This window comes from Eretmochelys imbricata, chromosome 1, assembly GCF_965152235.1.
Source record: "Eretmochelys imbricata isolate rEreImb1 chromosome 1, rEreImb1.hap1, whole genome shotgun sequence".
Taxonomy (NCBI): domain Eukaryota; kingdom Metazoa; phylum Chordata; order Testudines; family Cheloniidae; genus Eretmochelys; species Eretmochelys imbricata.
Window position 1 is genome coordinate 121,497,558 of NC_135572.1, and position 17,241 is coordinate 121,514,798.

General features: G+C 40.7%; 1 protein-coding gene across 1 annotated transcript in view; it reads left to right on the forward strand.

Annotated features, from left to right (window-relative positions):
• The window catches only part of VWA3B (von Willebrand factor A domain containing 3B), a 124,445-nt gene that overhangs the window by 23,857 nt on the left and 83,347 nt on the right, over positions 1–17,241 (forward strand). The window contains exons 8-12 of the mRNA XM_077810832.1: positions 3,465–3,581; positions 9,059–9,255; positions 9,992–10,146; positions 13,161–13,299; positions 14,407–14,538. Of these exons, the coding sequence (XP_077666958.1) occupies positions 3,465–3,581; positions 9,059–9,255; positions 9,992–10,146; positions 13,161–13,299; positions 14,407–14,538 (740 nt within the window). The remainder of the gene's footprint in view (positions 1–3,464; positions 3,582–9,058; positions 9,256–9,991; positions 10,147–13,160; positions 13,300–14,406; positions 14,539–17,241) is intronic.

Below are 17,241 nucleotides of genomic sequence, written 5' to 3' on the forward strand. Positions count from 1 at the left end.
TTAATAAGTTTGAAACATTACTTATTGTAAGGGTTTGAACACAGTTAAATAACTATTTTACCCTTCTAACATTGAGTCAGTCATACAATTTTAAATGTTAGCTAGGCACAAAGTAAAAGCTTATTGTGTAAAGGAAATAAGGGGCTTGATTTACCGCTATGTTACTCTTGCTTAATGCTGGTGTAATTCTACTGAAATCAGTGGAGTTACATAGGCACAAAATTAGTGCAACACAGTGCTGAATCAGGCAGAAGAAAACAAACTTTAAGCTCAACTTTCATTCTTGCTGCTTGTGGAGAGTAAATATAAAAGCTGTAAGCATATTTATCCAGCATGTTGCCTGTTTCCATTGTAACCCCATGGACGTCACTGAGTTCTTTTCCCTTTATGAAATGGAACTGTTGAGTTCTTCAGGTAGATCCAAGGAGACAGTTAAACTGACAAGCAGTTCAGCTGGAGTGGGTCAGTGCTTGATTTCCCCCCAAGTAGATATACTACGTCCATGCTTGAAAATTGGGTAATTGCAATAAAAGTAGACACCAGCAGCAGTGCTGTTGAGGGCTGTTAATATTTAGTGGAAAAACGAATATTAGGACGAGGTCAACAGAAGAGCCGGCATCGGAGAGGAGGGCAGGAGAAAGGAAGGATGAGGAATAGGACAGTATGATTTGAGATCACTTGGGACACTGTATATATAAAGGATATTGATGTTTAATTTATTTTATTTGTGTGTGTGCGCGTGTCGGGGGGAAGAGGGAAAGGGAGAAGGGATTCTCTGGGGCCTCAAGGAGCAGTTTTTCTCTCCTGTGGCTTCTCAGGTGGAGGAAGATGACTGTGGGTGTGAGGATGTGCCAGATGTGGTGGGTGGGGCAGAAAAAAGGGAGAGATGATCCCGTCAGTTGGAGAAAAAGGGGTTGCTGTGGATGATGCTGGAGCAATCTCTGGAGAAGTTGGGCTGCTATGGGGGACTAGACCCGGGTAGGACCTGCTTTGACATCTTGTCCTTGGTTTTGTAAATCCGGGTTGTTGCCTGGGTAAAAAAATATTGTGTTGCTTGACTGTGGTAAAATGCATTTATCATCTAAAGGATTTGTCACCAAATCCATCGGCTATCAAACAGGTATGTGATTTGATTTCACAATGCTGTGGCGTAAATTAAAGTGAAACATGTCAATAAATGTTTTATTGTGTAATATTGAATTCAATACATGTCCCATACTGGATACATTATCAGTATATATAGTAAGTTTTCAAAACATTTAAATTAGAAAGACCTGGAGAAACCAGCAGAACATTTAAAATGCTTCTATTTTTCAACTTTTCAGCAGAAACTTCAAAACCTTCACAAAATTAAACCTGGATCCCTTTTAGTAGGAGATGATGATTTGGGAAGGAAATATTTTTTTCTGAATTGCATTTGTCAGCACAACCTTTTGTTCAATATCTCGATAATACATATATGATTGATCTATATTTGGTGGTTTTACTTCCACATCACTGTAGCTGGTACATGTTTAATAGCATGGTAGTTGTAGTTGATTGCAAATTTATAGTGCATTTGTGTTCTTATGTAACTCTGCTACAGTTTTGTCAACTGTCATGTTTTAAGTGTGGTGTTTTTTAAAAAATAAAATAAAACTGAATCAAGTGTTTTGGTCAGAATATTTTTCTTGATCTTCTAAGGTCAATGAGAAACTTTTGACTTTATTCTTCCTTTTCAGTTTTATGCTGTGGAATGTGCCATTTTGCTTGAACTTTTTATGATTTTGGAGAGATTGATTTTCATGTTAACTTGTAAAAAGAAAAGGAGGACTTGTGGCACCTTAGAGACTAACCAATTTATTTGAGCATAAGCTTTTGTGAGCTACAGCTCACTTCATCGGATTGGCTAAAACAGAACTCTTGAAATACAAGAGGATACCAGGAGATGGCAGTGTACAGTAACACATTATAAAAGATTATGAGGAAAATTAACTGCATTTCACATTTAAAACTGTGTTGCTGTATTTACAAAATATATATGTATTGTTCATTTAAGGCAATTCTACAATGTTTATTGTACAGGCAAAATGAGCGGGTTTTGTTTGGTGTAGGTTAACTGAGGGTTTATTTTAGTAGAGATGGGCTTGAGTTTATTATCAAGTATGGCATATCCTGTGATTGCTTTGGGTACATACACTGGATTGGATCAGCAGATGTTAAGATATAGTTGGACTAATTCAGTGTTGTAATATGTAATTCAGCATTAGGCTACTAATCTGGTTTTACAGAAAGGAGCACTTATGATTCAATCCTTTTACATCTTATTGTTCTAGTATGCCATTCTTCCAGCTGATCCATATTACAGTATTAAGTTCTCATAGACTACGCTACCTAATTTATTCACAGCATTGTGTAGACTTCTTAAAACAGAAGTACATGCTGTCTCCATTTTCCATCTTTGAACTTGCAGCTTTTGTATACTTCAATTCTATTAAAGACCAATTTTAAACTTTTAATCAAGGGCAGAGTATCTCTTGAATTTTTTAAATGGTCTTAGATATACTGTAACTTTGGGGTTTGTACTGAATAATCTATTTCATTGACACCTGTCTCCCTAATTGAAACCAATTTTACAAATTACTTAGGTGTCATTAGTGCCCTCATAATTAAGGTTTTGGTTAGTTATAGCGGGAAGGCAAATGTATATTGCTAAAATCACATCACTTACTCTTAGGGGACTGTTAAAGTTGTAAGTACATCTGCTCAGTAGTTTTAGGAATTTGAAGCAACTGAAAATGTCAGCTTTTCTAGATTTTGGGCTTGGGCTTTCTCATGCAAAGGCTGGTTTTAATTAAAAAAAAAGAAAAGAAAAAGAAAGAACAGATGGCTGGATTTCCCCCTTCTGCATTAAAATCCATAGGGGAATTCTATGAGAATTTCCTTGTGGAGTTTCCCCATGCTGGGAAGGAGGATTTGCCCCTCACCATGGGATAGGCTATAACCAAAACCCACCACCCCAAACCCAGAAGGCTGTGTACCTCTGTTTTAGGGCCCAGAGGCCTAACCCCAGGCAGCGCATCTCAAGTGAAGCTTTGTTGCTGGTGCCTCTCTGCTCATGTATATTCCTTGAACTCCTTTTAAAGAGAAAAAAGAAAAGGAGTACTTGTGGCACCTTAGAGACTAACCAATTTATTTGAGCATAAGCTTTCGTGTAGCTCACGAAAGCTTATGCTCAAATAAATTGGTTAGTCTCTAAGGTGCCACAAGTACTCCTTTTCTTTTTGTGAATACAGACTAACACGGCTGTTACTCTGAAACCTTTTAAAGAGAGGAGTTCCCACTGCAAAGGGACCCTATTTACAAGGTAATAAAACGGTACCTACACAGGCAACCCCATTGACTTTAGGATTGTTGAGCAGGTGTAGCGGTGAAAGAAGAATTTGTCTGAAAGCATTAAGGTCTGTGCATTATTCCTCCCACAGTAGCTGGTGTCAGAGAAGATGTCTTCATGATCTGGAAGGAGTCAGAGGAGGCCAGAAATGCGCTGATACAACTTCAGAATATTTTATCCGAGTCTCACCAGCCTATATCTGGCAAAGGTATTGTTTATAGTTCTTTCTAGAAAGATATCATTGTGCTCATGCTTAATTTGTTTCATTTGTGGGCAATTTTGATAAACTGCCAATTTAGGGATGATGTTTCTTTTTAAGACCATTTATTATATGCAGAGCCGTAATCTATCATTACGGTTGCATACGCTTACCTTTATAAGCCTCTATTTACAGTTGCTTTTAACTTCATTAAACTTTAACAGTTCTGGGTGAATTTTTCCATGCTTGCTTTTTGCCTTTTGGAAAGTTTCAGCAAAAACTATTCAGTTGTCTCTGAGAACAAGACTAGCAAAAACAGGTAATTTTACTAATGTTAATTTTTTCAGCTGTTTTTCTGAGGAGCTCAATCAGCTCTACGGCTTGAGGGTGGGACTTGAAACTTGGCAGGGGATAACTGTGCAGTTCAGATGCCCCACAAAAATTCATCCACATTTGACCAAATTATAAACCTCTGAAAATTGTAATTTGCTTAGGCCTTGTCTTCACTGCAGAATTAACTTGAGTTGTAACTCGAGAGATGCTCCTTACTCAGGCCTCATCCACACACTAAAACCCTTCCCTGGAATGTGGTTGTGACCCAGGAACCTCTTAGTGTCAATTGGAAAAGGACATAGTGTGTGTGGGGGGAGAGGGGCACAGGACTCGCCTGAGTCTGGTCTGTACACTGTACTTCACCAAAGAATGTCATGTGCGGTCTCAAATAAAAGCCAATGTCAGACTGGAAATCAATATTGTTGTGAAATATGTATGCAGATACTGTGTAAAGTGTTCTGAATATATATACTGAAAACATGTTCTTAGTCTGTGTCACTAGCAAAAGTGAAAAACAGGCTTTCTGTCTGACATATGAAGAAACATCTCTTATCTGTTTACATGTAAGTTGAGTATTGTCTTGTTCATAGTGGGTCTGCTATCACCAGTCTGAACTGAATGAAAATGAAGGAGTGTGGGAACTAAGAGGAAGAGAAAAACAGCAGGTTTTGGTGGTGGGGAAGAACCTTATCCTGAGGTGCACTTCAAAAGTTAGCTCCACTATATATGGAGGGGTACGGGGTGGTTAAACAAGTCCCCTTGGCACCCTTCACTGAGAAGGTAAGCAAACAGTGAGTTTGCTTTATTTTAAAAAGGAGGTTTCAACCAGGCTTGGTTAAAAACGCCAAAGAGAACTTTGGGTGAGAAGAGCTTCTTTAGCAAAGAGAGTAACTTGTTAGTTAACGTTTTGTCCCTAGAAAGTGTGTATGATTTTGCTTTATATGTAACCATTTGTTTCCAGTATTCTGACTCGCTATCACTTGAATCTCTAGTCTTTGATAATAAATGTATTCGTGTTTTCACTATGAATATATCTAAGTGCTGTGGTGTTAAGCAAAGTGGTGATTCTGAGGTGAATCTTACCAGCGGGTGTGCACTGTTCCTTTGGGAACAGTGGGTCTGATAATCCGGTGAGTGTTCAGTGGATCGGGGGCTGGACACAGCAGGGAATGCTCAGAGGATTCAGAGGTTGGTGTGTGCCTATTACTACCTGCACAGAGAGGGAGTGAGGCCTGGAATGTAGTGCTTGTGTTGCCAAAGACTGTTGGTTTCAGGGAGCTGATCCGCAACAGGCACAGACAAGACTGTTTCAACCTAAGGAGCATCACAGCAGTGGTGATTTTAACTCAAGTTGGCTGGCCCATCGGGGTTATAGGCTATAGCTCAAGTTAGCACAACGTGTCAGTTGCTAAAACAGTCACTCTGTGCTGCTCATAAAATCACTCTGTGTAAGTCGAGTGTTAGCAGTGTGGCCATAGTCAGGTGAGCTAGGGTAACTTGAGTGGAGTTAACTCAAATTAACTCTGCAGTGAAGACAAAGCCTTGGGGCTTGGCTACGCTACAGATGTGCTGCTGTAGCACTATTGTGTAGACACTTGCTACAGTGGTGCAAGCGGGTTTCAGTCACTGTAGTTAACCCACCCCTTCTGAGAGATTGATGGAAGAATTCTTCCATCGACCTAGTGGTGCCTACACTGGGGTGTAGGTTGGCTTAACTATGTCTTTCAGGAGTGTGAATTTTTCACACCCCTGGGTGACATAGCTAGGTCAACCTACATTTTAGGTGTAGAGGTTTGTTGTTAAAATCTCTGAATATTCTGTCTGCCCTGATCATGATTCCAGGCCTGACTGGGCTTCTGCATGGCAACCACACATTCCCTGGCTTCCCTACTTGACTCTGTAGGGTAGTTAGGCAAAGAAACATCTGCAAAGCATGTTTTGACTTAGGGGAAAGTGTTCTGGGTTGTAAGCCAAGAGTTCTGATCTCAGCTGTTCAACTATTGAGGTGTTAATCCTGAGAACTTAGAATCATAGAATCATAGAATATCAGGGTTGGAAGGGACCTCAGGAGGTCATCTAGTCCAACCCCCTGCTCAAAGCAGGACCAATCCCCAATTAAATCATCCCAGCCAGGGCTTTGTCAAGCCTGACCTTAAAAACTCCTAAGGAAGGAGATTCTACCACCTCCCTAGGTAACGTATTCCAGTGTTTCACCACCCTCCTAGTGAAAAAGTTTTTCCTAATATCCAACCTAAACCTCCCCTACTGCAACTTGAGACCATTACTCCTTGTCCTGTCCTCTTCTACCACTGAGAATAGTCTAGAACCATCCTCTCTGGAACCACCTCTCAGGTAGTTGAAAGCAGCTATCAAATCCCCCCTCATTCTTCTCTTCTGCAGACTAAACAATCCCAGTTCCCTCAGCCTCTCCTCATAACTCATGTGTTCCAGACCCCTAATCATTTTTGTTGCCCTTCGCTGGACTCTCTCCAATTTATCCACATCCTTCTTGTAGTGTGGGGCCCAAAACTGGACACAGTACTCCAGATGAGGCCTCACCAATGTCGAATAGAGGGGGACGATCACGTCCCTCGATCTGCTCGCTATGCCCCTACTTATACATCCCAAAATGCCGTTGGCCTTCTTGGCAACAAGGGCACACTGCTGACTCATATCCAGCTTCTCGTCCACTGTCACCCCTAGGTCCTTTTCCGCAGAACTGCTGCCTAGGCATTCGGTCCCTAGTCTGTAGCTGTGCATTGGGTTCTTCCGTCCTAAGTGCAGGACCCTGCACTTATCCTTATTGAACCTCATCAGATTTCTTTTGGCCCAATCCTCCAATTTGTCTAGGTCCCTCTGTATCCTATCCCAACCACTCCTCCCAGTTTAGTATCATCCGCAAATTTGCTGAGAGTGCAATCCACACCATCCTCCAGATCATTTATGAAGATATTGAACAAAACCGGCCCCAGGACCGACCCCTGGGGCACTCCACTTGACACCGGCTGCCAACTAGACATGGAGCCATTGATCACTACCTGTTGAGCCCGACAATCTAGCCAACTTTCTACCCACCTTATAGTGCATTCATCCAGCCCATACTTCTTTAACTTGCTGACAAGAATACTGTGGGAGACCGTGTCAAAAGCTTTGCTAAAGTCAAGAAACAATACATCCACTGCTTTCCCTTCATCCACAAAACCAGTAATCTCATCATAGAAGGCAATTAAATTAGTCAGGCATGACCTTCCCTTGGTGAATCCATGCTGACTGTTCCTGATCACTTTCCTCTCATGTAAGTGCTTCAGGATTGATTCTTTGAGGACTAATAACTTCATAGTTATTACTTCTGGACAAGGCCTCCGACCCCAGATTCACCCCTCTCCCGCCCCCATTTCTACAGAAGGGGTAACTAAGAGGTCATACAAGATTGCTTCTGACAGAGCTGTTCAGAGAACCCAGGCCTCCAGTATGGAAGACCCTAGTCTGATCTACTTAGCCACTCTGCCTTTAAGAATAGTTGTGCCATATCTATATGCTTGGCTGTGCTGTTTGTAACCATTGGATTACACTACCTTCTAGAGCCAGGAATAGAACCCAGAATTCTTAGTTCCCAACATTTCACTGCTCTCTTACAAATACTGTAGTGTATAAGCCACTGGCAAAGTAAGTGTCACCTTCCCCATCTCGTGGCTGGACCTTATAGAGAGAATAGCCTACTACTGCTACCAGTTAATACTTTAGCTCAAGTTGGAGATTTGTACAGTGGATCTAAAGGTCCTAAATTCAAACCCTGCTGATGATCCATGGGAGGGGGGTGGGTCGTATTATTCCATTATTTTTTCAATTTTCTTGCTTAAAAAAACCTAGGAAATCACATTAATACAGGTTAAAAATATTAAGGTTGCAAAATTAAGCATTCAGAATTAAGAAATGCCAGAAATAAGGCTTCCTGTGCAACCTTAATTTGATTCCCTTGTGTGTAACCATTATGGTACAGTCTATAATTACACAATCACATACTATTTGTTCTACAGAACTTCTGCTTCATTCTGTACACAGGTTGGGCAATGAATGAGACAGAGGGATGCAGGGAGAGAAAGGACATTCTCTGGAGTAGTACTGGAGAAATGAGTTCCATTCCTGAGTTTGCCACATACTTCCTATATGATGTTGGGCAAGACTTTCATAATAAATATGTCCAAAGGGCCTGAATTAAGGTTACATGGGCAACTTTAATTCTGACATTTCCTAATTTATAAGTGCTTGACTTTGCAACCTTAGTGTTGTGTTAATGTATTTTTTCATATATAATCACTGTATAAAATGTTAAACTATTCTGATCATACACTAGATTGAGTTAAAGAAAACATTAAATTCCAGTGTGATTTATAGCTGAACTCAGGCAGCCCACCTATTTTGTCTCTCAGTGATTCAGATAACTGGAGTTGTCCTGTCTGTCTACATTTCTTTCTTTGTCTTCCCGATCTCTTTAAAACTCTTGTATCCTAAAATGTACTCTGTGCTGTTCTAGTGAAATGAAAAAGAGGCTGTCTACTTTCCATTGACTCTTCAGATAATACATTATGTATACATACTAAGCCATGGCCTTTATATAAAGTATATGCAAAGGAGAAAAATGCAAACACGTTTGTTTTAAAAATATGCAAACTGACTTGTTCTAAAACATGATTTAGCAGAGTTTGTGAAAGGCCTCTGATCAGCAGTCAAAAGGCAATTCCTTTCATATGATAAGGCCCTGTTCTTGCAACTTCATGCATGCAGTCAGATCCCTATAGCTATAATTACTCCGTGATTCCACTCAGAATTCTGGTCAACATTCTCAAAAATAGTTGCCTAAAGTTAGCCTCCTAAATCCATACTTAGGCAATGAAATTGCTGGCCTGATTTGTAAAGTGCTGGGCATCCCGCAGCTCCAGCTGGCTTCAGTAGGGTTTGTTGGATGGTCTACACTTTTGAAAATCAGACTCTTTATTTAGGTATCTAAATGGGGAGTTAGGAGTCCGAGGTTGGCCTTAGGTTTGTAAATTTTGGCCCACCTATCCTTATATCAGTCTTCTTTTGTAATAGCTTACAGAAACTCTTTGGTGAATTATATTAAGTACAACTAGTTATGTATATTTTCAAATCAGCAACCAAAACTGATCCTCCAGTGCCTGAGCCAAAACCTGAGGATTATATAAATTCTAAGGAGTGGTTGCAGAAGAATGGCTTGAAAGCTCAGAAGCTGACGTTGTATGAAGCACTTGCTGACTGTACTTTTCGGCACGCTGACGGGGTGGTTGACATAAAAGCCAAACCAGAGGATGAATCTTTACAAACTGATGCTGTAAGTACTGCTAAGATTCCCTCGAATGCTGTGTCCTTTTCAGCTTCTTTCTGCTTTTCAGACTTACAATGAAACTTTATAGATGAGCCTTTTATACAGCATGTGGTCTGTTTGTAACCCCATTCTTATTTGGAGGATTATAATAAAAGCTTGTTAATGGAACAGGATGAAGAGGTTCATAAGTGAAATGGAGTGGAAGTGACCCTCTCTTTGCCCTGAAAGGACAGCTTTGCCTATCGTCCCCCATTCATCATGTAATCTGCTGCGAAGGATGGAGGGATGCTTTCAGCAACAACTTGTTTTTCCTCATCTTTCTGACTCCGTGGAATGGGGCAAAGGAATGTTTGTCAGTTTCTTCTCTGTTCCACATGGTCTAGGAGATGTAGAGGCCCCAGGTGTTCTCATAGTACTGGGTTTTAAAGCAAAGTGTGAAGGGTTGGATTATTCTGTGTTTTGCTTGCTCTTCCCCAGCTTCACTAGAACACTTTTCTCTATACTTCTTCTCCTGTTCTTTCTAGCTAAGAGCAGGCCAAGGAGGACAGGGAAACAGTTTCTACTGATTTCATATAAGGAGCTAATGTCCTCAGCAGGTTTATAATCTGTGGCTACTTCTGCAGCTATGCAGTTGCAGCAGGCGTAGATCCCTGCCTTTTAAGCGTATTTTCCAAATGTTGTTACAGCATATTGCAAAGATCACATTTTAAAATATATCATTCATAATTCCTTGCTCCTGTAGGAGACGAATAAGAAAATAATCCATGCAAAATACTGTGATAAATTTGTGCACACTTACTGGAAAGATGGGTCTGTGGTTCATGTGTATGTCTCTACTGAGAAGTACAGGCAGTATGAAGAGAGAATGAAGAATGCGCTTGGACTAATGGAAAGAAGGTTAGTTTGGTTTCAAATGAAATCTGTTCAGATCTGTACTCTAATGCAGAAATGTTTAAAGTGTACAGCCATGGTAGACAGAAGCGGCTAGTAAACATGCAATAAAAATTATAAAGAAGTTGGACCTTTACGGGTAGGACCTCTTAGTATTCATTTACTAGGAAAGACTAATGGATGGATTGAACACAGTTTTGTAACCTTGCATTCTTCTGTTCGAGTGGAAGGAAAAATAGTCCATTTTCTGCAACCAGGAGTGTATGAATGCCTGTTATTGATCACTGAGGAGCATTGATGTAGGAAGTTGAAAAATTGTCTTTTAGTAAAAGGTACCAAGGTACTTTTAGAATTTACAATGAAAGTAGATTGGCATTTACTCCATTTATCTATGAGCTGGAAGTTTCTTGTTCAAATCAGATGCTACAATAATAAATATTAAGTAAGATAGATCATAATTCAAAATTGTTTGCACATATATAGCACCTTCCATCTGAGAATCACAAGTATCTCCTTGTAGAGGAGCCAGCAACAATTGTAATCCCTGTGTACTTCCGAGGACAGATTGCTCCCAGTTAGTACCCACTCCAAAAAGAGGGTGGAGAGGGGGTTAGGCTATGGCCCTCTGGGACATTTTGGGAATCACTTAATTAGTAATGGATTCTGTCCAACACCTGTCCTGTAATCTTGGGTGCCTTAATAGTATGCAGCTATGACTCAGAGCCTGGTTACTCTTTGCAGCATGCTCCCAACAGCGCGTCTAGTCCCAGCTCTCCCCAAATCCATCTCCCCGAGTTCTTAACTACCAGACACTTGGACTTTTCCCCTCTGATATGTCACCCCTGAAGGAGTGAAAACTGACCCCTGTTATCAGTTCACTTTGACACACACACTCCAGGCAGTTTGCACAACAGAGACCTGTTTGGTGTAGAATGAAACAGAAGGTTTATTTAATAGAAAAATCAGAGATTCAAAGACAAAATTGTGAGGAAAAGCAAACACATACAAGTCACACAGAAAATAAACATAAAGGTCAATCTCAGGCTTTCTACTTCTATATTAGCTAAATTCCCTTTTCTAGTTTAAGTTACCTACTGACTCTGAACAGTTTCACAGTGTGCCCCTGTCATAGAGAGGGATCCAGTGTTCCATGGACAGCATCCTGCGTAGATGCTGGCTCTCAGTTTTTGGATGTCCTTCACTTCAAACCCCCTCTCTTTTGAGGATTTGCAGATTTTTTTTTCTTTCTCTCAGATTCTGGTGATACATGATGGAGGAAATTCCCTTCTCTCTTAGTTTTCCAAGACTGGGGTTTTCATTTCAATTTCAAGTTGTTTCAATGTTTCCCAATTAATTCCACTATTTTCTTTTGCTGGCTGGGCAATGCATGGGTACTTGAAATTAGTTTTGTATGAACAACTGGTATGGACAGTGTCCTTCCTGACTGATTGCTTCATCCCTCTGTTGTGATGTGTTCATAGAATCATAGAATATCAGGGTTGGAAGGGACCTCAGGAGGTCATCTAGTCCAACCCCCTGCTCAAAGCAGGACCAATCCCCAATTAAATCATCCCAGCCAGGGCTTTGTTGTGTTGCTGTGGTTGTACCACAGTTACAATGTTCTAAACATATATACATACTTATATTCATAGCCATAACTTGTAAACACCTCTCCTAATGACCATCAATGTCAGAACACTACAGGCTTTCATAGAAGACCTTTTTTTGACATATATTTATACACAATAACATTGTATACAACCATTTGATTCAATTGCTTATTATTTGGTGTTCAGATCCTTTGTACCCCCATTGGGGTGTCTGGACCCTGATTGTCACACCCTCCTCTCCACCTTAACTAGATCTGCTGGCTGGCCATTGAGAGGAGAACATGGTGCTCAATCCTAGGGGTGGCTCAGCAGTGGAGCTCCCCAGGAGCTCCAAGGGGCCTTTTGCTTCTCTCAAGCATAATCATTCCCAGAGCGTCTGCTGATGCAGTGCGGCTCTGCCTCACCCAGAGCTCAGGCATGCAATTAATAGGCATAACCTGGCTCTTATAATATTTGTCTGTTAGGAATTGCTCTCATTGTAACAGAAACAATTATGTTCAAGCATTTCTCTTTATAGTTTTTTATGTTTCTTCCCACCAACGGTATCAGTGCCTGAATATATTTAGCAACATCCAGGGTTTTGTTATTTTTCCTTGGTTTATCCTATCTTCTTCTTCTTCTGGTTTAAATTCACATGCCAGTGAAAGCAGGAAAGATTTGAGAGTCCAGGATTTTATATTTCAAATCCGAGAACATCAGCATAAATTTTCTATTTTAAATGGCTTGTCCATTTGTCGTGAAACCTTGGTAGAGTACATCACATGCTTTTGTGAAATACTTCATGAGAAAATGTCATTCAGCTGCAAATGTGACATGATTCTTTTATTTTTTTATGGCATCATTCTCTTTTAACTTGTATAGAGGTGAGTAATCTATATCTCAGAGCCACTGTACTGTTCGTTAATATCCCACACTGCAATACATGCAGGTAGTTACAGCTCTCCAGAGGAACCTAAAGTGGAACTGGTTCGGGGCTCTGAATCAGGACAATAATTCTGTTCAGGAAAGCACTCAAGCACACATTTAACTTTTAAGCCTGTGCTTAAATCCAGTTAATTAAAAATTAAGCATGTGGTTAAGGCTCCTGTTCAGTAAGGAATTTAAACATGAGCCTAACATTAAAGTTGTTTTAAGCGCTTAGGTTTCTTACTAAATCAGGGCCCTAAGTGTTTCCCTGAATGGGGATGGATTTTATCACGTGTTTAAGTGCTTTCCTGAATTGGGTCTGGAGTAAAGTCACTGAGCAGTAGGAACAGCTTGGTTGCTCACAGGGACAGATGGTTCAGTCTAGCAGATTATTTAGGCTTTAATGTTACCATATTGCTTTATGCTGCCTGCCTGTCTCCAAAAGATTATTGAGATGTTGCCTTTCACACCATGTCCAGGTGACTTTTTTCCCCCTCCCCGCAGGGTTAAATGGCTCCAGCGAGGGAGCAGAGGACTCTTTGGGAATGTGCTTGAAGATCACATCTATATTCTCATTGATACATCTCAGTCTATGAGGGACAAACTTCCACTTGTGAAGGAGAAAATATTTCAGCTCATTCAGGTTAGCTAAAATGGGGACTCCCGAAACTTGATATGTGTAGCAGTACTAGCACTTAGAGCTGATTGAAGCTTTTTTTCCCTCCACATTGTTTTCAGTTAAAATTGGTAGCCATTTTTAAAGAAATGGAACGTTTTGCAAAAACATGTGATTTTCCTGAAAATGCTGTCAGTTCAGGTGCCCAATCTCCGGCCAGCAGCAGCAGCAGAGAGCAGCAGTTGTAGAGAAGTCCTGCTTCGCCCTAGGCTGGAGCATGCCCTCTGCGGATGGAATCTTTGGAGATTTTAGCAACACTCTCTACTGAGCATGTGTGAATTGTGATTTTTCCAAAGGCTTGTAACTAGAGCTGGGTGACATTTTGGGGACAAATAATGTATTCACCAAAAAATGCATTTTTGGGTTAACCAGAATAGTTTGTGAATTTGTGTTGAGTTCACTGGGGAATAGTTTTGACCGAACTGAAAGAAAAAAACATTTTGGTAATGTTGAAATGAAACATTTCATTTAAACCTGTAAAATTTCTTTTGGACTTTCAAGGCATTTTGACAAAAGCAAAATTTTTTAGTAAAAGTCACAAGCAGGACGTGGGCAATAAACAATAAATCGCAGAAGTCTGAGCCCCGTGGTGTGAGGCTGCCGTTGTGGAGGTCACGTAAAATCACGGAATCCATGACTGACTTGTCATTTCACTTTACCCATGTTTAATTCCCCCCTGTGCCTGATGAGAAAAGGGATTAGAACTTGGGTCTCCCACACACTAGGTAAATGCCCTAAATACCAGACTATAGAGTCATTCTCACTCTCTTTCCCTGGCCCAATGGCTATTTCTTGTCATTCAAAGTGGCAATTCATAGTCATTCATGACAAAATTATAAGCAACTGAAGGATCTTGTAATGGGAAATGTCAGGGAAACTTAATAATAGGTGATGCTACTATCTCCCACCTAACATATATGTATAAAGAATACTTGTCATTATTTATTGGGATTATACTACCAATTATACATGAATGAAAACTACTCTTGTTGATGTTTCTCTCCCAACGTAACATGGGTTGGTCTTTTTTTTTCTTTTAATATTGAGAAAAATGCAACTGACTATCTCTTACAGGAACAACTGAGACACAAAAGCAGATTTAACTTTGTGAAATTTGATGCTCAAGCAGTAGCTTGGCAAGAGAAACTTGCTGAAGTTAATGAAGAGAATTTGCAAGATGCTTGGCTTTGGATAAAAGAACTGGAGGTAAAATAGAGAGAAACATATCAAGAAGCATGTATGAGCTAAGTTACATTTACATCCCCTATTTGTATAATATTATTCAGTTAATTGAGTTAATTTAACTAATAATGTGGCAAGTGTGACCATGAGGCGTTCTAGAAGGCACTCATATTCAGTAGTTATATAGAGTTTGTATTTGATTTTAGTGGAGCTGAGAGACAGAGTGTTGGAGCCTCAGATCAGGGATAGTCTTTTAACAGTGTTTTATATTGGTTATTTATTATATAACAGGAAAAGCATGTGTTTATGATACTAAAATTCTTTATATCTCCTAGTCCAGTGATTTATTTGTGGAGTTCCTGGGAGTGAGGAGTGAGCAAGGTGAAGAAGCCACATAAGGATTTTGAAGCTGTGAACTAATATAAAGAGAATGTCTTAATATATTTTGTAAATGGCAAGAAATCACAGAATAATATAGAGGGGAGGGGGAACATTGCTAAGCTCTGGGTAGGGAGTTACTGAATGTTTAGAATCAGGGAACAGATAGTTTAATGAGTATGAAATTGAATTTTCTGGGCTTCCTCCAGTCCCTGGAAATAAAGCACTGCTTTACTTAAGCCAGGTATGCAGTACAATATCATGCAAGACTGGGAATACCTTGAAAAGGCATCCATTTGGCATAATTTCAGCCAGTCAATGAGGAACATCCATTTTCTTTGTTATTCAGTAGAGCTGGCTAAGTGGGTGTCTTTATGAATTTCCTGTCATGCACTCAGCTCTACATTTTTTTGTTCTTGTGCAATTCCCTGTGCTTTTCAAACTACTGCCACGCATGACATCTGTTGCTGACCTGCAGTATATTTAAAAGAGCATGTGTGTAAGTCTTAAGATCAGAAGGTGGCTTTAAGAAGAAAGTTAAAGAGAACAGCAAATCACTAGGAATATTAATCAAAACAAATTCTTTGATATCATGTAATGCACTTGGATCCCCTTGAGGGGGTGTTTAAAAGGAGACAGGCCTGTAAAACAGTAACAGTTCTTGGAAAATTCCCTTACAAGTGGCAACACTTATATCATATGGGATGATAACAGTATCATATACGAGGTACGTCAAATTTGCTAAAACTAACAGATAAAAATATCAGTGATGTGTTGAATACAGTACTGCTTCAGAGTTCTTGAGATGATGAAAACTAGATGGGATAACTTCAAGTGTTTTCTTCACATCACTTGGATTACCAAGCAAATCTGTTTTTCCATGATGTGCTAGAGCATATTTTGTTTATTTCAAATTAGGTCAAAAACAAAAGAACCAAAAGATGAACAATTTAAACATGATGTATTTAGGATTGACATGCCCCTAATATTAGTGGCTGTGTATACTGCTCCCAAAAAAACTACATATACATATACTGGAGCACTACATATACTCCAATGGGAGCTGCGGCAAGTGGTGAGCTGCAGGGACACGGTGGGTGCTGCTTCCCGCAGCTCCCATTGGCTGGGAACGGTGAACCGCGGCCACTGGGAGCTGCAGGGGGCTGTGGCTGTGGATGGTCAACGTCAGCAAAATGTCTCGCTGCCCGCAATCAGATTACCCTGATGGGCTGCATGCGGCCCGCAGGCCACAGGTTGGCCACCACTGACCTGAGTGTTGGTGGGATCCTCCAGTTGTGCAGGTACTGCGAAAGCCAAAGACCCTAAGTGGGCCATTTCTGAGAGGAGTGACAATGGGGTACCGACTGAGCCAGTTAAACATCCTGCACTGAGCAGCTCAGCACATAGCACAGCTACATCGGTACCGGCAACTACAGCGGCACTACAGAAAACATCCTCTTCGGTACCGATGCTCACAGTCTTGCAATAATTCCTTTTCCATAAAGACTTGCTAGTCTTTGCAACACCAGCATCTCCCCTTCTAGGTACCGACGTTATTCCGGCATACTCGGTACTGTGTCAGTTTTCACCACCATCCGGATTGGTCCCACCCTTTTCCAGTGAGGAGGGTGATGATGAGAAAGGGGACATTTACTCCTCACACCACTCTTCACCCATTTTGGCAACCACAAGACCCGGTCCACCAGAACAACCCGGATATCATCCTGATGCAATGGCCTTATTGGGATCCATGGGCTGTGTACCGGCAACAATGTTCTAGGTCTCCTAGCATTCACAGGGAGAGACTGGGATGCTCCCCATTAGCCTTGGTAGGTGGTCCCTCTGAGCCTTTGGAGAAGACTTTTGAAGAGCACGAGGAGATTTTGGATTAGGAAGTTGTTGGGCTGGTGCCAAATTATGTTGAATTGCTGTGACTGATACGAATGAATGTGGCAAGCATGAGTGGTATGGCTTGGTATGTCTGAACTTGCTAGAGGATTCTGGGAGCAGGATTCTCTTAGCATTAGATAAATGATGTAAAATCACTGAAGGTGCTGGAACTGCACTGAAATGGTTAATAATGGCTCGATCTGTATGTATATTTCTACACCAAACTTTGGAATAGCAGCAGGGACAAGCTCACAAAGTAAAGAAAACGTAATATCCTGTGATCAGTGGGCTTGGCACAAGCTGACCTGGGTCAAAGTGACTACTTCTGATGGCATCACTCTGAGAGCTTAAGTGAATGATTGATGAGAAGGTAAATAATGATTGAGCTTTGGTCTGTGTCGGTGTCTGCTTCGCAGTCCCTTCCGAAATATTAATTAGAGTATACCAGTAATAAACGCT